Consider the following 23,248-nt stretch of genomic DNA (forward strand, 5'->3'; position numbering starts at 1 on the left):
AAATCTTTCTCTCTCTCTCTCTATATATATATATATATATATACATATATGCATATATATATTATTTATTCCACATTTTCCTAGACTTTGAAACAGTTTGTTGTCTCCATTAATTCTTATTTTGGCATTGAAATTCCCCATGACTGCTTTGTACTTGGCTTTGCTTTCTCTCAGTACTTATATAGGTTTACTTTTACATAGAGACAGAACATTGTAGCAAAATCCCTGTAAAGTCCAGTTACTTCAATACTAATTTGATTCAGCGAAAGAAAGCTACATTCAGTGAATTCTCACCCTTGCAGTTTAAGCTGACACTTACATAGTTATCACTAAATTTGTAGTGAAATTGAACCAATATAACGGTCATGTCATGCTTACATAGTCTTATACATGTAGAAATTGATCTATATCATGACCAGCTGCAAAACATATCAGAACACACAAATTGATCAGAGTTATTTGAAATTAAGCACAAAGCTACACAATGGACTACCTGTGCTCTGCTCACGTCGAGCATTGAAACCCGGTTTATAGCGTTTTTACTTCGCAGATTGCTGATCGGAGTTACGACCATATGCCAAAAAGATGAGGGCACATATTAGTCAGTGTGAGGTATGATGGAATGCCAAAAATATCAGGACATATACTAAACGATGAAAGATATGATCACATGTTTTCAACTACTTTCAACTAGTTGTATGGTATAGATGGGCACCCCACTAGTACAGCGGTAAGTCTACGGACTTACAACGCTAAAATCATGGTTTGATTCCCTTCGATGGGCTCAGCAAATAACCCGATGTGACTTTGCTCTAAGAAAAAAACACACACACGCATATGATATAGATGGCCTTCGTTCCTATTTTAGAAACTTGATTACTTTACTATAACTAGAAAAGAGTGATCTAAACTTTCAAAATACTTCCACCAAATGATTCCGGGAATGTTCAGTAACGCTTAATTTTAGGGTGTAAGTAGACCATTCTAAGACGTTAGTAATTAAACATACATATTCAGAATTAGTCTTGCTTTGTGGCATGAATTGTTATTTTTTATTTGTAGTGCACCTACCAGTTTCAATTAACCTACTCATTGTAATACGGATTTAAATGTGGAATTTTACTATTAAAGCAAATTATAAATACACCACCAACTAAAGTGAAACTTATATGAATAGATAGGATGCAGACGAAAAGTGGAAGGCTTTCGAAACATCGACTTCTACTTTTGTGTTTCTGCAACAGGTAGTTGCCCTCCATGCGACTAAGTTTTATCATGAATACTCTGCCTAAACAATCTATCAAAGAATACCATTTTGGTACTCCTTATGTCTTACTCAGCTCTTGGTAGCTGTGCACGATTCGTGAATGTTTCACAAATATTTTGTATTTTTTTTATTATAAATTATATTTCAGTATTCTACTACTAGAAACCTCTGGATATTTTCATCATTCGAAAAATTTAACATATTAGAACATTTATAATTATCATAAAATTTTGCCACACAATGTTCTTAATTTGTTCTTTACGAAAATTAGTGTGGACAAAACGTTGGCTCTAACTAATCTGAAGGCCTTTATTTAGTCGAAAGTGAAAAATGTTAATACATAATTTTTTCTCAATAATCTCACTTGTAACAATAATTTTCATTATTGGAATTGTTATCAACAGTGAGATTATTAAGACAAAATTAGTAACTACAGTTATTCTATCGTAATTATGAATCTTTTTAGTACTTCTTACATCATATGAAAGCTAGGGCGCTTGACTTCCAATCTGAAGGACTCGGGTTCGTATTCCAGTTCCATTAAACATGTTCGCCTTTTTAGCCAAGAGTATTATAATCTAAAAGAGTAGTCCAAGAGTTGCCGGTGGGTGCTAAATTAAGCACAGCTAACCTATTTAGGCTTGCGCAAAATTCAAACCAAACCACATGTTGTGATGTTTTAGTTCTTCCCGCCACCGTTTGAATTCCAAACTGAAATCTCTTTGTACCAGTGATGTTACCTCTTTTCATATAAATAGCGGAGAAAAATCTACAACTCTCAGCTAACCTAAATTCCTCGCTTAATCATGAAGACGTCTTTTTTTACACTCGGAAATAAAGTGACAGTTCTTCCCGTGGGAAGACAACCCACAAAGTCCACATTAACTGTATATCAAAAAACATCTTTCTCAACCAAGGAAACACAAGCCTAACGCTGCCATTAAATCTACGAAGACAAGATCCATTTTTATTTAAACCTTCACTCCTGAACACCTAACCTATCTGTGTTCTTCACGGAATTCAAGAACTCGAGTTATCTGTGATCTACCCAGATCTAATTCACAACTTTTCTCTGTTGTTTTTTAGGAGCCTTGACCAGTCGGTTTCACATGAAAATATTCACTCGGCTATTCCATTCAGTGTCAATTTTCGAACTACCATCCAATCTTCTCCCTGTCTCAAGACACTAACAGCTTCTACAGCCACAGCAGCACTCATATGTTTTTTTTTTTTTTTTACTTTTCTCTTCTATTTTAGACAAGAAAACCAAGACAACGCACTTAGACTTCTACAATGTTTTCAACCTCCAGCTCATCAGTAAATCATTAAAGACAATCCCATGTTTTTTTAAAACATGGTAAAAGTAGTTATTTCAAAACAAAATTAAGTGTAAAGCTCCTGCGCCTTTAATTTGTAGTAAAACACAAGAATAAAACTTTATTTCCTTTCCAAAGTGGCCCGACATGGCCAAATGTGTTAAGGTGTTCGATTCGTAATCCGAGGGTCGCGGGTTCGAATCCCGGTCGCACCAAACATGCTCGCCCTTTCAGCCGTAGGGGCGTTATAATGTGACGGTCAATCCCATTATTCGTTGGTAAAAGAATAACCCAAGAGTTGGCGGTGGGTGGTGATGACTAGCTGCCTTCCCTCTAGTCTTACACTGCTAAATTAGGGACGGCTAGAACATATAGCCCTCGAGTAGCTTTGTGCAAAATTCAAAAAACAAACAAGCATCTCCAAGAAAACAAGGCGAGTCCACACAGAAGAACAATCCATTCACGACTTTCGAATATTCCTTCGCTCTTCACTCAGACAGTTTCAATCACCCCATCAGTGCATAAACGTTGCCGAGTTCAATCGAAATTTTCTGATTTAGCGCTCCTATCATTATATCGCCATAAAAGACGCATTCCCCGAAGAAGACAACTACCTTATTTTTCCAGATTTTCCTTCGACTTCTCATCATTTTAGCCGTTTTCAAGGTGTTAAGTTACGCCTAATGTGTAATAACCTTGTGCTTTTCTTCCTTCCAACTTCACCAGTCTCAAATCGTGAATTTTTTTCGGCCGTGAAAAGGGGGTTTCTCATAATACTCCCATTTCCCCCATAGCAAAATTATACACTTGGTAGTTGGATCCTTTAATATCAGCCCTAAAAAAATAATGAAAGAAGAGAATTAGAATTAAAAATTAGTGTGAGACTCGGAGCAAAACCAGTAAAGTAATATACTCGTATTAACAAAAAACAGACTTACTACACAAGTATATATAGATATCGTTCTAAAGAAATTTGAAGTTATTCAGAAATGCCTTAGTTTATTGATAAATTTTGTTCTATTTTGTTTACAGAATACGATTAACATTGCAACTTAATGCTTTGTTCAAAGTTTTCGACTACATCATTGTCTATGTCAACTTTTTTCTGCCATCCAGTTTTCTCCTTCACAGCCATGTTTTGTTTTCAGCTCAAGACTCAAAGCTTTCCCAAATCCTGGCATGGTTAGGGCGCTCGATTAGTAACTTGAGGATCGCGGCGAATTCAAATCCCTCTCACACTAAACATGCTCGCATTTTCAGCCTTGGGAGCAGTAAAAGGATAGTCAAAGAGTTGGTAGTGGGTGGTGATGACTAGTTGCCAATTTAGTCTTACACTGCTAAATTAGGGACGGATAGCACGGATAGCCCTTGTGTAGCTTTGCGCAAAATTCAAAAACAGACATACATACAAACTTTACTTTCCCGAACGCTTGAGGCTTTCATTTCACTTTATTAGTCATGCTTATTACATGCTCTCGCCAAGCTACTCACTCAACAATTATGTATTAACACCTTCCTACAGGGGGCCTGGCATGGCCTAGCGCGTTAAGGCGTGCGCTTCGTAATCTGAGGGTCGCGGGTTCGCGCCTGAGTCGCGCCAAACATGCTCCCCCTCCCAGCCGTGGGGGTGTTATAATGTGACGGTCCATCCCACTTTTCGTTGTTAAAAGAGTAGCCCAAGAGTTGGCGGTGGGTGATGATGACTAACTGCCTTCCCTCTAGTCTTACACTACTAAATTAGGGACGGCTAGCACAGATAGCCCTCGAGTAGCTTTGTGCGAAATTCAAACAAACAAAACCTTCCTACAGTCCCACTAAAGTGTAACAAGCTATTCAGAGCCTTAGCCATTAGTTCAAAATTTGTTATAATTCACGTCATGAAATAAACCTTAATCTCGTGAGTATGGCAAAGGAAAATAAAAGATTCTGACCACCTCTGATTTAAAATCGAAATACCTGTCATGAATTGTCGTTGACACCCTCCATTTGCCTGAAATAAACATAGAAGAAGCACTGACCCCGATTAAAATTCAGGAAGTGTTAGGTGAAATTAGAGGTGAATCGTAAAATATATTTTCGTGAGATAGTTATGAAGAAAATCATGTGAGAAAATAAAGTTGTATTTCCATAAGCATGTCAAAAACAAGGTAACAGTGAGAGTGAGGGATAGAGAAGCGGGTACCACCGGAAACGCACTCTGCCTTTGGTCAGGTGGAAGCAACTTCTCTCTGATTTCGGGAAGATTAGACTAAAAACAAACAGCACAGAAGTTAAATATTTCCAGACTTTTTTCGACGGCGCTTTAATAGATCATAATGTGCCTAGGATAGCCAAGTATTTTGAGTTTTGTGTGGGTCAAAAAGATTTGTTTACATATTCTTGTATCCCATGTTGGCAAGATGTGTATGTTACTGACATGTACATATTTCTCGCAATGACCACGTTGATGAGTCATGTGATGAAACATCAAATAAAAATGTATCTCGTCATCAAGAACCATCAAATAAATAATTATTGGTCAAAGCTTTGATCAGTACAACAGCCTTTTATGAGTATGTGCCTCCAACTTAGTGAATGCCTTTTGCAGAAGTCATAACATTTCGGCTTTGAATAGGCATTATAAGTGCGTTGCAGCGCTATTGACACCAGTACGCATACAATAAATGCCAGACAGTGCAAAAGAGACCCGAGAATACGTACTGTCACCCACTGATACAGCGGTAAATCTTCGGATTTACAATGCTAAAATCAGGGGCTCGATTTCACTCGCTGGACTCAGCAGATAGCCAGATGTGGCTTTGCTATAAGAAAACACACACAAAATACATCCTTAAACAACAACAAAAACAAAAAAATCAATGTAACGTTCGACTACGTTCAAAATATGAATTTATTTGAAAAGCTCCACATGCATACTGAATCAGAGATTGTGTACAAAAACTGGTCAAGTGGTACGAAAAATATCCTTCCTTTACATTAATGTTACTCTCCTAAATGTGTAGAACGGGATGCACTAAAAACTGGAATACCTGTCAGAACGGAACAGGAAATCGCTACTAAAAGACAACTTCCTTCCGCAACTCTACCAATAATTTACTACTGTTTTACCATGTGAACTATACTTAAGACAAACCTGACGAAATACTTTAAGGTAGAAAAGGACACGAAACTTATATCTGTAACAATCGTGAATAACATAAAATGCAGTAAAGACATGTTGCCTCAGGTAACAGGAAAATAAACTTCTAACATGTGCACGAAATAGTGTTACATATTAACAACTGTTAACACTGAAACGTATAAACAGTTGAGTTACTTTCTTTAAAATGTTTAATAAATACTTAATATCAAGCTCAGGTGTATGTAAGTAATATTACAGACAAATGCCAGTTTTCAACATATTCTATTATTTATTTAATATCGACTAAGATTTCTTCACAATATTATGTATTCAGTATAATCAAAACGACTTACTAAACTTTACCATTTGATATTCAAAGTCCGACTTTATTGAAGGTTAAAAAATATAAACTCTCATCAAAGAAACACATAGCTATTTTATAAAGTAAAAATATATATTTTGCGTTCATAAAGTACAGTTCCTTTCACGCAGTCGAAGATACCTTGATAATAGCCTCTCTTCAGGGAAACATAACATTATAAAGTAAATATATATATTGTATGTATAATAACTTGTCCATAACACCACTTGAAATTCATCCTTGTCGATACATAATATAAATTATAAAAGGTTGTTGTTGTTGTTGTTTTGAATTAAGCACAAAGCTACACAATGGGCTATGCTTTGCCCACCACGGGTGTGTTGTTTCTATAACAACATGTCTGTAACACTGCTTAAGGTTCTTCCTTTTATGATACATGGAATGAAAACAAAAGGCAACATATACCACATTATTTCAGAGATGTTAATATATTCATTTGTAATAAGATCATATATTTCTAGGTAATTACAAGCTAGTTAATCTGATCGCGGTACAATACATACTGGTATAATATAATCTAGTCCTCTGTTATCATTCATTTGTTGCCTTAATACTGCAAAATTTTGGAACCCGAAAAAACGATGAAAGAAAAGTCAGAAACTGTGCATGGTCGTGTAGGTTAAAAATATTAAAATAAGTTTTCGATGGAATGAAAATTTTTCCTTAAATCCTTAAAGAAGTGTTTTATTTGTATAGCTTGTTAAGAAACACAACCAGTCTATGAGGCTTTTCCATTCAAATGTAAAAGTAATCACACAATTGTTGATATTCGTATATAATCAAAAATGGATAGACATTTCACGTATCTACAGATATATCAGTTGACATTATAATACGCTAAATTTATTTCAAATAAGTACGCTTATTTGTAAATTGATTTATATTATAACATTGAGTAAAGTAAAACTAGCAATTATATTTCTATGATATTTCACATATATCCATTGAACCCTTTTTACAATAATCACATAGCCAGTTACCTTCATAACCTCTTTTTATTCCTACACAGTTTCTCTCAGCTTATTGTTATAGTTTTTATTTATATTTATTTACTATATTCTATGCGTTTTACGTGGAGTTAGTAGATGTATTATGTTACTAAGGTCTTACAAACGGATGGTTTTACTTGGCAAATTGTGGTACTAAGGCTAGCACTACCAGGATGTGTGGTGTTTCTATAAATGGATAGTTAAATAACCTGTGTTCTATAAGCGGGTTGTGTTACCAAGGTTTTGTAAACAGAAGATTCTGCAAAAGATGTTGACGAACTCAGTGCAGAATATCTGAACGTGTCTCAACATTTGATTATATTATCAACATTGTAATCTGCGATGAACTTCACTAATTTCGTAAATTTTTATCATAATTACATTGGTGTTTAAGATATAAAAACTAGAACTTTTATATTTTGTTTTCTCAAGTGTTTTAGTTGGCGCTTGTGAGTTGTTGGCGATAATTTTAAGAATAAACAAATAACATAAAGTCCACTTGTTTTAAAATAATATATTTAAAAACAAATCAAACGTATGTACAAAAATTCGTTACTCTATTGGTTACCACAGTTGTATTCAAAGTTGTAAATAATTGTCTCATTTTCGTCGAAGTCTATATACAGGTAAGTTCAATTACTTTAGGACATCCTTTAGAAGAAAAATCATTATCTTCTATCTCTATTATTATAATAAAAGCTATGATACTTTCACTTTAGGGCCCGGCATGGCCAAGTGTGTTAAGGCGTTCGACTCGTAATCCGAGGGTCGCGAGTTCAAATCCCGGTTGCACCAAACATGCTCGCCTTTTCAGCCGTGGGGGCCTTATAATGTGACGGTCAATCCCACTATTCGTTGGTAAAATAGTAGCCCAAGAGTTGGCGGTGGGTGGTGATGACTAGCTGCCTCCGCTCTAGTCTTACACTGCTAAATGAGGGACGGCTAACGCAGATAGCCCTCGAGTAGATTTGCGCGAAATTCAAAAAACAAACAAACAAACAAACTTTCACTTTAAAAATCGCTACTATATGCTCTTTATGGTTAAACTCACAGTAATACAAAACTGTATACACAAGTTGACTGAAAATAAACTGAGATGTTTTTTCTTTCTGAATTTCGCTCACGGTAACATAATTACATGCACTAACGTGAATGCTTATATAGAGTATATATTCTCTATGTGTTCTATATACTATTTTGAATTGCTATTCTAGACCTCAGTTTAGAGCAATTGTTCTAAAACATTCTTAAAATACAAAGTTGAACACTCACACCTTATAATTTTGTAAATCATAATTTTCATCTTAAATTTAACTGATAAAGTCGTATCTATAATAATATGCTATACGGTAGGAATACTGTTAACTTTATTGTAATAAGAATGTCATTGGCCACCAATCTCTACAGATAAATCTAAAACACTAAGTTTAATCATATTAATTAATGTTTGACATAGTTTCTATGTGAATTTATATCAACACTCTTTACAAACTAATTCTATATAAGAGTATAGATACGTCTTTTCTTCCGTGTCATACCTTTTGTTGGGAGATCACAGAACTTACAAGAATATGATGCTATTAAAAGTATCTACTACGAGGTCTGTTCAAAACATACGCGGACTGTTTGAATTGCGCGGCTCCAGTTGGCTCCAGAGGAATCCGCTTGGTGTCGCTAAGTTCGTACAGATCAGCTGATTACGACGCCATTTCCCGATTGCAGATATCTTCATTTGTGTATTAGCTACGCGGTTTTAAGTGAAGTGCGATTTTTTTGTTTGGCGGATTTCAGAATGAATGACCTGAAGGAGCAACGACTTGCTGTTAAATTTTGTGTTAAACTTGGAGAATCTGCGACTGAAACTTTTGCTATGCTTAACACGGTTTATGGTGATGTTGCTATGAAGCGTACGGCATGTTTCAAGTGGCATGAACGTTTTAAGGATGGTCGACAGTCCATTGAAGATGATGAGCGTCCTGGACGTCCTTCCACGTCAACTGACGACCCACACGTCGACAAAATCAACACCCTGGTGCGGGCAAATCGACGTCTGACTGTCAGGGAGCTTGCTGAAGAGTGTGGGATATCAGTTGGATCTTGTTACGAGATTTTGACCGAAAAATTGAAGATGTACCGCGTTGCTGCGAAATTTGTGCCACGCCTGATGACAGACGAACAAAAAGCCCATCGCGTCCAGGTTTGTCAGGAACTGCTTGATCGTTCAGAAGAAGATGAAAACTTCTTGTCAAGGATCATAACAGGTGATGAATCATGGGTTTATGGTTATGACATTGAAACGAAGGTCCAATCGTCCCAGTGGATGGGTGAAACACAGCATTTAACACGTTCTCCTGATAATAATAACTTTATCTCGTTAAAAAATACAACACATTGCCACAAAAGCAATTAAATATTGTTATATTTTATAAAATATAAATGAACGATATTGTATTATATTAATAATGTTGGTCTTATTAGAGGGAACACATAATTTCTGTGAATACAACATTTACAACTGACAGGCGTATGATTACTGAACAAAGGTCAAGAGGTGAGCTCATGAAATTAATAAATTAAACGTTTTTTACATATCAACACTTTCTGGCCTTTGCAGCTGTAAAAAGTAATACAGTATTGATTTAGTGGCCAGTGTATTCACCACTTTAGCTATAATGCCACTAAACGGTTTCGCTGTGCGTATATTCTGTACTAATATTTTTAATTATAAAATAACTACTATTACTGATCTCATATCCTTGATAAGCACTGTTAGTACAAAAGTGTTAAGTTATTATAACCAAATTTACTACATAAAAGCCTCTAAAGGGTGTGTAATAGTGAAGTTGATTTAAAATAAATTAAACCTTTAATATATTTTACAGTTTAAATAAAGCACTTATTTAAAATATTCAACATTATTTTAGAAACCTCTGAAATGACAAAGTAATTTCAGAGATAATAACAATTAGTGAATTACTAACGATTGTTTTAGGGAGGTTCTGCTAGAAAGTAAATGATATTTTAGGTTTTCAACTTGTAAACCTCATATAATATGTCACATACAGCACATAGCTTCTGTTGTTACAGTAGGATGCTCGAAGAGTCTGTTTAGTATGTTCTGAATATGAAGAATAATGAAAACAAAAAAGTTTGTTTTGGAATTAAGCACAAAGCTACATAATAAGATATCTGTGCTCTGGCCACCACGGGTATCGAAAACTGGTTTCTAGTGGTATGCTTCTTCAAACATACCGATGTAGCACTGAGGACAAAAAAGACACCTAAAATGAAACTGTATTTGCACATTTACTGTTCCACCAAACATTTGCTCTATATGTGTCAGTCATCATCGAAGGTTCCATGAATATTGCTGTACGTACTCCGGACTTTCAGCTTGGGGCTCATTATAAGTAGCAATCAATGCTCTATTTTTGTTTCAAAGCCAAATAATCTCCTTGTGGTAATAGGTGTTCCTGGCTAGCTGCACTCTCTCTGTTCAGTATATATCCTGGATTCAAGTATAGAACAGTACTGAGGTGACTGAATATTTATAAATTTACAATTACATTTAGCAGTTAGTTTATATACATTAATGTACAAAAGTGTTAGGACAAATTGAAAAATTATATTTCAGACTAATTTTTTAAAAAATCATGGAAGGTACATCACAGGAGAAATATTAAAATTTTATTAATCTTCATATTTAATATAACTCTAACTGTGTGAAAGTGCTTGAGTCCAGCAAACAGTTAATTAATATTTTGTGTGTCCCCGTTTTGCTATAATAACTGCAAACAGTCTTTCAGGCATTGTTACAACATATTTAGTTAATTAAAGTTTCCTTTGGGATTTTACTCCAAATATTTCTAACATACACTCATAGAATTTCTTTGGAAGTAACTTTTGAATTGCAAAGTTTTTGATCTTTCAATTTCCAAATCTGCTCAAATTGGGTTAAGATTGGAGCCATTGTAACATTTGAATAACTCAGTCAGTTTCTTTCTTAACTAAATAATTTTGGCTTAAGTGAGTATTTGAGGTCACTATCTTCTTAGTAGTAAAATTCTTTACCAATGATGAGCAAACCATTGGGTACACTCTGATGCTACTTTCACTTATCCATTATTCCATCTATTTTGCAAATCCTTCCTGTTGTATAAGCATAAAACCATTCTCAAACCATTCACTGCCTCTCACATTCTTCATAGCAGGTGTTATGCATTGAGGAAAGTATCTTTCACCTTTTTCCATTGCACGTACAACCTACGGTCTGAGCCAATTATTCTACACTTGGACTCATCTGTCTATGACACCCTTTTCTAGTCACCAACAGTCCAGCTTTTGCAATTTTTTAAAGCAACTTTCAGTTTCTTGACAATATTTAGAGATCGGTGTAAAGGATTGTAAACTGCTTCATGATCAAATATTCTATTCTCTTAGAATCTTCTTCACATTGTAGATCTGGACACTTTTCTGTCCATTTGGCATATGGTCCTTTATCTCATGTCTGAGATGAGTAGCAGTCTTCCTTCTGTCCCGTTGACCGCATAAAAGAAAAAGATCAATTTCATTGAGTTTAAGTGCTCTGTTTTTTCTTTCCTATTTTAAAACTTACTTGTTTCGGTCTCATGATCTAGTGTGTATTTGAAAGTGTTTGAGGAACATTTTAAGTCTGCAGCAATTTTTCAGAGAGTCCTACCAGGATTACATAAAGCTTTTATGCGATCTCTCTCTCTACTGACAATTCTATACGTTTTTGGGCCGTGGCATGAGAACAAAACTTAATATATAGTGCTAAACACTGCTTTTTATTAAGGTTTACTTGTGGAATGCCATTAAATTGGGCCCGGCATGGCCAGGTTGGTTAAGGGGTTCGACTCGTAATTTGAAAGTCGCGGATTCAAATCCTCGTCACACCAAACATGCTCGCCCATTCATTCGTGGGGGCATTATACTGTGACGGTCAATCCCACTATTCGTTGGTAAAAAGTAGTGCAAGAGTTGGTGGTGAGTGGTGATGACTAGCGCCCTTCTCTCTAGTCTTACAATGCTAAATTAGGGACAGCTAACGCAGATATCCCTTGTGTAGCTTTGCGCGAAGTTCATAACAATGCTATTAAATTGATTTTTTTCTGTCGGTATCATATGTTAGCTCCTTCCTAGCTTCTTTCTACATAGTTAAGACACTGCATGGAGTACCAGAGCAATTATTTCAGACCCTATATCTGATCAGTATGTTCATTCAAGCAGAACCCTTATGGCATGCCCTTGGTACGAGAATATAGGTATTCTAAATAACGATAAGTAATCTTATCCTGGCTCATTCATTTGTCAATAGGAACCAATGGAGCATTACGAAAGTGTTGAAATTTACATTCTATAATGGCATGGAAGAATTAATCCAATAAACTGGAAAGAATGACAAAATGTTCTTTTGTCCTAATTCTCTTTCACAGCTCAGTAAATCTGGATTCAAACAAAAAATATTTTGACATGATAAAATCAATAATAATCATTTTATAAGTTAATTCTATATTCTCGTATGAAAAATAATTATAGCAGTAAATTTTAAACAAATATTTTGATTTTTCAAGTCCGAAAATAAAAATATTAAGTAATTTGCAGTATTGTCGTAGTCGCATCCGAATGAAGTAAACATTTTGCAAAATATTTGTCGTCTAGCGACACGTTATGAAACTTATTGACGCGTCTTCCAAGATGGCTGGAAATCGAGCGTTGAATATGTTGTTCTATATTTCCTTGATGAGTTTTCAACCTTTTTCTTGAAATACACATGGTAAGTGTAATTATTGAAATATTTACTCATATTTTATATTTTTCTTTTATTTCTGTATTAAAAATACTTTGTATTTATTTTTAAAAGTGCCGTGTTGCTTTGTTTTCTCACGAGTTTTTCTAGTTGCTCTCACGAGTATTTTGCGGTTGGTTACTAAATGGTGCTTTCCGATTGGCTAGAATATGGCGGGTAAGTTGCCCGGTAATCTCGTTTATTTTAAAATTACGGGCAAATGTATAACATGTAGTGAAGGAATTTGTAACAGAATTTTATGCCATGTAGACTACCATTGAATGAGGTATAAGAAGCGTACATCGTTTTAAGGAAAATATTTTCTTCCTTCATTACTAAAAGTATGTATCACTTGTTCTCCTAAATATCTGCTTAATCCTTACTAATTATTCAGAAACTTTAAAGATTTGCATAAATTTCAAATTCGTTGATTCTGCTATTATTAACTTGTGTTGCTACTCCTACTTGAACTTTTATCACTAGTAGTATCACTACTGAGTACTGGGTGGTAATAAAAGTATTAGAATGTGGCCTTATGAGTAGGTGTTTGCTAATTGCATTATTTATATTTATTTGTATAATCAAATATATTATCATTAATAATTGTTCCAAGCCTCATCTAATAGAAAACTTTTCACTGTTTTTGTCTATGAATTTTAAGCCTATGTAACTATTAGTATTACTTAAATATAGTTTTATAAAACTTGTATGCTATCACAATTACTACTAAGTAGTATTAAAACAGTATTGGATACTGGTGAAACACGTTAAACATGAAAAGTCTAAGGTGGTGAATGCATCACTTTAAAATAACAAGTCATTCACAAGACAGTAAATTGTTTGATGCAGCATAGCTTATTCCTTAAAACATTAATTGTAAGCTTATTGTACGTGCAGTATCAAACAACTTATATATATATATATATAAACCATTATGTGTTACAGCTTACAACCACAGTTCTGATAGAAATATAATTGATTAAACTAAGTGAACTTATTTTACTACTCATTTGAAGTTTGTAATCAAGGTAGTTATGTGTTGAATGTGACATAATAAATGATAAATTGAAATAAGCACTCTTAAGGCTAAAGTAAGAGCAAAAATTACTTAAACATTTGTTGAAGTGTACAGATTGTGCACAAAGTTTAGTGTTTCAAACTGAAAAAGGCTTGTTATCTTTCTGATGTTAGAAACAGCAGGAACAAAATTTATGAGTCTTGTTGGAATATGGAATTGTGATGTTATGGGTATCGGTAAGATGTGGTTATTTAGTTTGTTCTGATAATAGAAATTTATTTGGAATAAAAACTATAGGCTTTTAAATAGAGAAAATATTTTAAAAAGGGAGGAGAAGTAGCATTCCATGTGAGGCATGAACTTCAGTCCATTAAATTGAGGATATTAAAGATGATAAGAAATATAAATCATAGATATCTATGTTACCAGATAGAGGAAGCAAAAGTCTTTTAGTTTTAATTGGAATTTATAATATCAGATTGATGGAATTAATAATGAAATAAAAAAGCTGCAGCTAATGAGACTGTGGGGATTTTTATTTTATGCATATTGGATGGAAGGTTTTTTGTCAAGTTATTTTTTTTAATTATTGTGGAATCTTCTAGGAAGGATGATATTTTAAACTTATAATTAACTTCTGGTGTATATGTTGCAAATATGGTAGAAGTGAGGGTCATCTGGATACTAGTTGTACAATTAAGTATTATGTTTAATTACTCGTGGAGACCAAGAATAATAAGATATTGGTTTCACACCTTAGAAGGCTAATTTTCAGGGAGTGAGACAAGGATAAATTCTGATCATTTAGAATAGTGAGTTAGATAAAAATGCTTGATAGATGTGGGAGGTTAAAGTTAAGTATTCAAGAGAACTATTTTTAAGAGAATTAAAAAAGGAAAGTTGCAACTAACAGATAAGGGTGGCTTACTAAAAGTAGTGGGAATAAAATTAGGATAAGCATTACAAATTCAAAAAGAATGTTAACAAGTAAAATGAAAAACTTGGAGGACTGAAGAAGACTGAGACAATTATTCAGAAAAGATGTTATAAAACCAAAAAAAGCATTTAAAAATAAATACATAATATTGAAATTAAAAGAAGAATTTCTGTAAATACATTTAAATATAAGTATAATGTTAAATTGAGAATTAGACCTGTGAGGGATGATGAAGGAGAAGGAGTTATAAAAGATTATGCAATGGGTAATTTCTAAATTTTTTATTGGTTTTTAGATTTCACTGAAGAAGATTTGACCTTATCCTGAGAAATATAATAGATACACAAACTTAAATTATCCTTGAAATTTTTAAAGACATCTCTATGTATTTAGTTTATAAGAATGCAGTATAATGTGGGCAAACTGGTACAACTGGTTAGAGGTGAACTGTTGGTTACACAATTTGGATGTGAGTGAGATGATATGGATGAGCACTAACTGATGTACATTGCTGGTCAAAATCTTAAGGCCAATGAACATAAAGAAAAAATATGCATTTTGCATTGTTTGATTCAAACACTTATTTGAGTAGAGCTTTGAAAGATTAAAATAAGAAAATGGAAAATAAAAACTTTTTCAGCATTTAATGGAGAAAATGTGAATACTATGAAATTAGCCTAAATACTAGCTAGTCAAAACTTTAAGACCATACCAAAAAGAAGTCCTAAACAGGGTTGGAAATGCCCAACAAGAGGTCTCAGTAGTGAGTTGCATAGCTGTCATTGCAAATAAATGCAAACATTCCCTTTGGCATGGTTGATATAAGCATTTGCAGTAGGCTGGCTGGACTGTTATTCCAAGTGGTGAAGATGGCTTCATGAAGATCATGTATTTTTTGGAATTGACTTCCATTTCTATAGACTTCCCTTGCCATCCACCCCCAAACATTTTCAATGGGGTTCAGTTCGGGCGAACACGCTGTATGGTCCAAAAGAATCACGTTATTTGCCATGAAAAGGTCCTTTGTTTTGAAGGCATTGTGGATTGCAGCATTACCCTGCTGAAAGATCCAGTCATTTCCACACAAGCGAGGACCTTCAGTCAATAAGGATGCTCTCTCCAACATGTCAATGTAGCTAGCTGCTGTTTGGCACCCCTGTATAACCTAAAGCTCCATTGTCCATGGAAGGAGAAAGCACCCCAGATCATGATGGAACTTCCTCCACTGTGTCGTGTAGAAAATGTTACTGGTGGGATATCCTTATCGTGCCAGTAGTGTTGGAAGCCATCTGGACCATCCAGGTTAAATTGTCTCATCAGAGAACAAAACCTTCTTCCACATTTCTACGTCCCATGTTTGGTGCTTCTCAGCAAAGTTTAACCAAGCTGTTTCGTGGTGTGGAAGGAGGCGTGGCTTTTGAAGATGTTTACGGTTTTTAAGACCTTTCTCTCATAGATGCTGTCTTATTGTTCTTGAGCTGCATTCTGCATCTGTAAGGGCCTTAATCTGGTTTTACTACGCGAAATCTCACCAGCGATGCACGTTGAGAGAGACCTTGCTTTTGCAACTCGACTATTTCTTATTTTCATCATTTGAAGTTCTACTCAAATAAGTGGTTGAATCTAACAACACAAAATGCATATTTTTTTTTCATGTTCATTGGCCTTAAGATTTTGGCCAGCAGTGTATTTTTAAAGGTGTAACAAGCATAATTCCAGAGCAAATACTCTGGAACAATGCATAAATATATCAATCAATAAAAACTCAAAGGGCTTTTCTGTCCTGGGAACCAATAAGTGACAATTATATTTGTTCAGTTACTATAGTTCTCTCACTACAGGTACACACTCCAAAATACTCAGTCAAGGTTATGTTTAAATATCATTTTTCAAACAAGTTCAACACGTGATAGATGTTTCTAGTCATGATATGTAAATTATTTCTTGTGAGAACAATGTCTGAATTGTAATGGTTGCAGTGGATGAGAAAGTGTGATAGGTGTTAATGCAACAGGTGAAGGAACAGATACATTGGAGGAAGTATGTTTAAGCATAAAGACATTCACAAGCTCACCTGGAAATCACCAGATGGGCATACTATGAACCTGATAGACCACATCTGTATTTCAAGATGAGCTTCCTCATTACAAGATTCAAAAGTGTTTAGAGGTGCAACTATTGCTTATTATCACTTCCTTTTAGTAGCTACATTAAAGGTGATGGTAAAGAAAGTTGTTACAACAGAAGAAGAAAGGAGATTATACAATAAATTTTAGACCATGAAATATGGACAAATGTTAAAGTGGCACTAAAGAACAGTTATAGTCTACTCTGCAGATCTTACAGGAAGAGAATATAGATAAATACTGAAAAGTTGCTATGTTTGATGTTGTCGAAGAAGTAATTGGATTTAAAAGAGGAACAAAAATAGAATGATTGATTACAAACATAATACCATTGATCAAAGAAAGACATTTATGTTTTAGCAGAGTAAAATTGCAAATTAAAGAAGTTAAATGCCAGTATAGAAATATGGACAAGGAAATCAAGCAAAAGTGTAAAAGAGATAGGAATAAATGATGCTTGAGTAAAACCATCGTAGCTGAAGAAGTTGTGAAAGAAGGTAATTCAAAAACAAGCATTATTTTGGTATTGTTTAGTAAAGGTAAGTTATCAATGGGACCAATTGGAGACTCCAAGAGCAATGTGATTAAAACACAAGAAGCAACTATGAATTGTGCAGAAATGATAATTATGCACAACTTCAGTAATACACCAAATCTAGATATTATTTAAAAAATACATAACCAAAGAAGAGGTGAAAAAAACTATCAGAGTTAAAAAATGGAAAAGTAGTGGGTATGAATAAAATCCATGCAGAATTATTAAAAGTAAGAGCAACATGAGTTATTGACATTTGACAATTTTTTGTAATAGGGTGTAAATTGAAGAAGTTCTAAATGATTGGAAAAATTGAATGATCATTGTACTGTTACTTCCAAAAAATGGATGATTTGAGCCAGTTCTCAAACCAGAGATATTTGCGTAATGTCAGTGCCTGCCAAAGGGATGTGAAGAATTCTATTGAATAAGATACAAAACTCTGAAGAGGTAATGCTCAGACCAGAACAAATTTTTTATTAGGATGATCTTGTTGTGAAAAGTTTTAATGCTGTGACAGATAATTGAGAAATTTTGTGTATGACAGAAACCTTTATAATTAATTACAATGACTCTAGAAAAATGTTTGACAGGATTCTTAGGAATTCTCTGTGGAGGATTGCCAGGAGTTAGGTATACATGAAAAGCTAGTAATTGCAATGAAATGTTTATACAAAGATAGTGTTTGTGAAGTTAGACCCAAATTTGGATTAAAGTTGTGGTTTAGAGCTACCACAGATATTAGTCAAGACTGCATCTTATCTGTATTGTTGTTTGTCAATAGAAGTGACTGTGTGATTAAAAAGGCATCCTATGTAGCCAACAAGTGATAAATGAGAAACGGACAAATAATGAGGACTTAAATAATTTATACTTTGAAGGTGATGTTGCTATATTGGATTCATTGTAGGTAGGAAATGCAGAAACAACAGCAAATGGAAATGAACTCGGTAAGGTTAGTCTCACAATTAATCCAAACAAAAAAATTTTTCAGATTGGAATAAAATAAGATGAAATGAGAATTCTGATGAGAGGTAAATCAATAGACAATATTCAAAAGACAACCACTATACTATAAACAAGCTGATAAATCCTCTCACTGTGTTTTCAGAGCCAGGATTATGATAAATTCTGGGGAATGTTATAGTAATTGTACTGCAAGAGATTTGCTACTGATGGTATTGTATTAGGGTGTTACATAAACAGCAGTGGCAAGAGTGCTGATTCATTGCTGTATGATCAGCAACTTTCTAATTCAGCTGATAACATTAAGAAAAACATAGGAAATGTGAAAATGCCAAAAGTAGACATTTCATGTGAAATACTTTTTAACATTGTTATCCATATCAAAAGGATAGAACAGTGCTGTTCAATGTATTTTGCATTTTTCAACCTTTAAAATTTTATGTTGATTATGAGATTGGTCAGATTGACCAACCCCTATACTCTGGTCTGGAGTCTTATTCCACTGTTGTAAACCATTACACCTGCCTTTCGCATGCAACATTTATGAATGTCTAGTAGTTGTAGCAGTCATTGATATATGACTGCTCAGGTCAACCTTGAATTACCATTCTTTAAGCCACTTGTATAAAGAACATTTGTTAGTAATAAGATATTGCACATATGAATAATATTTGCAAGTGTTATTTTATATCATAGCTATTAATTGAACTTTTATATATAATTCGTATTGAATTTTAATTTATGAACAAGGAATTTTCTGTTACCTTGTATAAGATAAATAAAATGCTGCATACAGTTGTGGAATTCTTTTTGCAGAAAAAATGCTAGAATGGAGACAAACAAATTGAATGATACCTGATTTGAATAATGTAAAGAAAAGTGATGTTGAATTTGAACTTGGTTTCTTTGTTTCACAAAAAATTATATAAAACTTGATTAGAGTTGAAAGATTAGTGGAATTTGTTAATTGATTACTTCCAATCAATAAATTATTCTAATATGTGATGGCTAAAAAAAAATCAATCTTATATGAAATGGCTAAAAAGAAAACTAAAATTAGTTACTCTCACATGAGATGATTAGAAAAATCATTTTGACAGAGTACAAACAGCCAATTGTGTAGCTTTATCAACTAATGGCAATATTTTTATTATTTGGATTGAAGGAACAACCGAAGAGTACTAGTTCAAAACCCTGATTTCAATAAGTTGATTATTTTTATAAGTTTGACAATTGTGGATTAAATGAACATTTCCTTAAAAAAAATTCTTAAAAAAGTTTTTATATATTAAACATGGCAATTTTTACTGAAAAAAATATTTTCTTCTTAAAAACTTAAGTTTTTCAATAGTGTATTTAGTAATTACATCAATAAAGATGTAATCAAATCCTCCCTTACAGCTCTAGTGAAAGTCATGTTTTTATTGTGAGGAAAATATTTAAAATTGTGTTCTGTGATGAAGAATTGGTTGTTACACATACCCTAGTTATTTTTCTAATTGTCTGAATCTTGAATACTCAATATATGAACTGTTTTTGTGGATTTTTGTTTGTGGTACCACACAAGTTACTGAAAATCATAATGACAAAATTTTGATGGGTTTCAGTGATTTACTGCTTTTCATGAAGTAAAGAACAGTTTTCCCAATGAAGTCTAACAGTAAAACTATAAAATTTAGAGATGTGTAAAGGTGAACAGTTGAAATTGTGAAGATAATTAAAGATCTGGCAGAAAAATTTCTCAAAGGAGAAATGAAAAAACATTTTAAATATATAATTTTCTCTACAAGTTGGTTTTCTTGTCATCATGAAAAAACATTTTGTTTCATGTATTTCAACTATTTATTTCACTGTATAGTGATGAATTTTCTACGGTTGGTGTTGGGGTGTAGAAAATAAAAGTTCTGAGACAATACATATCTCTTCAGACAGTTATCTTCCCTGTGAATCTGCATTGGACATTTCCATGGTGCTACTCATTAAACAAATCCTATCTAAGCTCACAAGATTTCTTCTGAATTGTGCTATTGCAATGATGTTACGTAGCTAAAACCCTCCACCACTAGGAAGATGGTAAACCACCTTGGATACAAATTCCCTCTATGCTTTTCCACTCATGATTCTATTTTCTTTTTCAATTTATCAGACTCACAATGTTTTAGGAACTAAATTTCCTTCTTTCTTTCTTTCCTTTTTTTTTTCACAAACCATGAATTTGTTAGTTATATGCAACATCTAAACTACTTGTGTTAGTGAATAATTTCTTCATACAGGTTAGGTAACTACTATGGCTTATGGGACATGCTCACTGGGGATAATATGATAGTCATGGTGCATAGGGTAAGGTTTTCCTTTATGTATTCAGGATCTTTAGCCTCTGTCCTTTTTTCAGACATTTCTTCCCCTTGTTTTGAGGTGATAATAAATAGGTTGAGTTTGTTTCCCTCTCTCAGGTATGCTTTAGGACGTAATCTTAAAGATGTGAATGATTCTTTCTTTATCCACTGCGTGCCCTACTTCTTAATTCTAATTCCAACAAATTTTGTATACCTCTTCCTGAACCAGTTATGTTCCTGTAGTCTTAAGCCTTATCCATCCACCCTTTATCTGATATTTAAGTCCTTAATATTAATCATTCTGAATTCCTTACTCTATTCCCATATTGAGGATTGCCTTTATCTGTGTTGAGTCTGTGTGTGAAAAATTTGGCCTTGGTTTTGCCCACTAGTGCCTTATACTTCTTTTACTATATTTTCTTATGCCTCCTATCTAATCTGAAGTCTGAGTTACTCTACTGTGCTTCAAAGAACATTTTGGGTGATTCTCTTTTCCTTTACTTCCCCTATTACTGCTCAATATCTTACTCATCTGGAAATATTTTTAATTTTCTCTCAATATGGATTCCTTTACCTGGTGAGGGGACCTCCCAGGGAACATTCTGTTCTTTCAGTTTACCTCCTCTGGGATCTAAATGTCCACCCATGTGTTTGCCATGTGTGGTGATTCGTGAAGGGGAGGAGAGCATCCTGGTGGTTGAGGGGTCCAACCCTAACACACCACTTTTGCTTTGAATTCCTGTAGACAGACAGCCTTGGGGTGGCCTCCCTTGAGTCAATCGGCTGGTCCACTTCGGCTAGGGTGAATCAAATACCAGTGTTGGATGTTCTTAACAGGTATTGTGAACATTGTATCTGCTGGTGTGTTGGGTATAGCGCTCAAGAAACCCTGGCATTGCTGCAGTGTACTTGTTTGGCATTGTAGTGCATCCCCTCATAGGACTCCATGGTAGGTGGGGTCAGTGGGCACCAAAATTTTCTTTTTTTTTTATTATGGATCCTCCAAATAAAAACTTAAATAAAATAGTGAAAAAACAGTCCATAGGTAAACGACTATGTCTTGAAGATTCTGAGCAGCAATCTTCAATACTATAACACCTATTTTACCTCATTTTTTTTATACTGCATTCTCTTTCAGGCAAACCTTTAGTGCAAATGTCTCTCTTTTTCATTCGGAAGGGACTTACTGGCTTTCCAAAGTCAGTAAAGAAAGTTCGATCTGGTGATATATTGGTGGAAACATCCACATCTCAACATAGTGAACTCTTCTTGCATTCAAAGGTAATTGGGGATATATCTATTGAGGCTACACCTCATGCTACTTTGAAATCACCATGAGGAGTTATTGTTCAGAAGAATTTGAAGAACATCCCCAAGTCAGAGATTCTTGCTGGTTTCTTCACCCAAGGAATTTCTGCAGTGAGGTGCATTTCCACTCGCAAAGATATAATTACGATGCTGACCAATGTCCTCATTCTGACATTTACATCACCATGTCCACCTGTCATTATTGAGGCACATTATCTTCCAGTGGCAGTGGTTCGGTCATTCAAAAACATTATGTAGTTGTTCCTTGACATGTGCTCAAGTAAGGATAGTAAGGATCATGATGCCTATGAGTGTGAAATGGGCCCTCATTGCATCAATTGCAATGGCTCTCACCTGTTCTACTTTCATTCTTCCCCTAAATGGTTGGAGGAAAAAGAGGTGCAGCATTTGAAAATGATTCATTACATTACTTATCCTGAGGCTCAAAAGTTGCTGTGCACCACTTCATTTTGGATGTATGCTGTTGCACTTCATTACACTACTACAGTGGGAGTGCAGAAGAGTATCTCTGTGCCTCCAAAATAATTGTTCTCAAACCAAATGAAAAGTCTTTTGACTTCCATGGTTAGAAACGTTGATGAATCAACTCTGTCCCTTACATACATTCCAGCAAATCCCAAGATCCTCTTCCTTTGTTTTTGGGTATGGGCATTTCATCAGATCGTCTTCTTCTCCCACCCCATGATGCAAAACAATCATTCATTCATGTCATCAGTCACTGCAAACCTCTTCCAACAGCAGAGATCTGCCGAATTGATCCAGGACAGGATCCATGAAGGTCGATAGATCTCCCTCGAATAAAAACAGTAAAGAAAAAAGAAGTGGTCATAAACAGAAGGGTTCTCCACCCAATTTGCTTACACGTAAATAAAAATGACCACCTTGATACAATGGAACTGTTGAGGTTTACGTTTTAATCTGGATGACATCAAAACACTGATTGCTTCCTACCATCCTGTATGTCTTTCCTTACAGCAAACATTTTTGAAACCTGCCAGTACAGTCACCTTTTGGCAGTTTTCTTTGTACAGAAATGACAGGCTGTGTGATGGAGGGGTGGCACTCTTGGTTGATCAGCGTGTGCAAACCCTGTTTGCCACTCGACACATCCTTGGAG

General features: G+C 34.5%; 1 protein-coding gene across 4 annotated transcripts in view; it reads left to right on the top strand.

Moving 5' to 3' along the window:
• The first annotated feature begins 12,754 nt into the window (after window positions 1-12,754).
• LOC143244785 (metal-response element-binding transcription factor 2-like) overlaps window positions 12,755-23,248 on the top strand; it is a 75,984-nt gene continuing 65,490 nt past the window's right edge. For 2 of the 4 annotated variants that reach the window (XM_076490104.1, XM_076490101.1), the window contains exon 1: window positions 12,755-12,872. Coding sequence is in view for 1 of the 4 variants with exons in the window: in XM_076490101.1 (XP_076346216.1) it covers window positions 12,870-12,872 (3 nt within the window). In the remaining 3 variants the exon portion in view is untranslated. Of the gene's footprint in view, window positions 12,873-13,104; window positions 13,226-23,248 lie in introns of those variants that run through there. The other 2 variants (XM_076490102.1, XM_076490103.1) reach the window with 2 other exon arrangements.

This window comes from Tachypleus tridentatus, chromosome 2, assembly GCF_004210375.1.
Source record: "Tachypleus tridentatus isolate NWPU-2018 chromosome 2, ASM421037v1, whole genome shotgun sequence".
Taxonomy (NCBI): domain Eukaryota; kingdom Metazoa; phylum Arthropoda; class Merostomata; order Xiphosura; family Limulidae; genus Tachypleus; species Tachypleus tridentatus.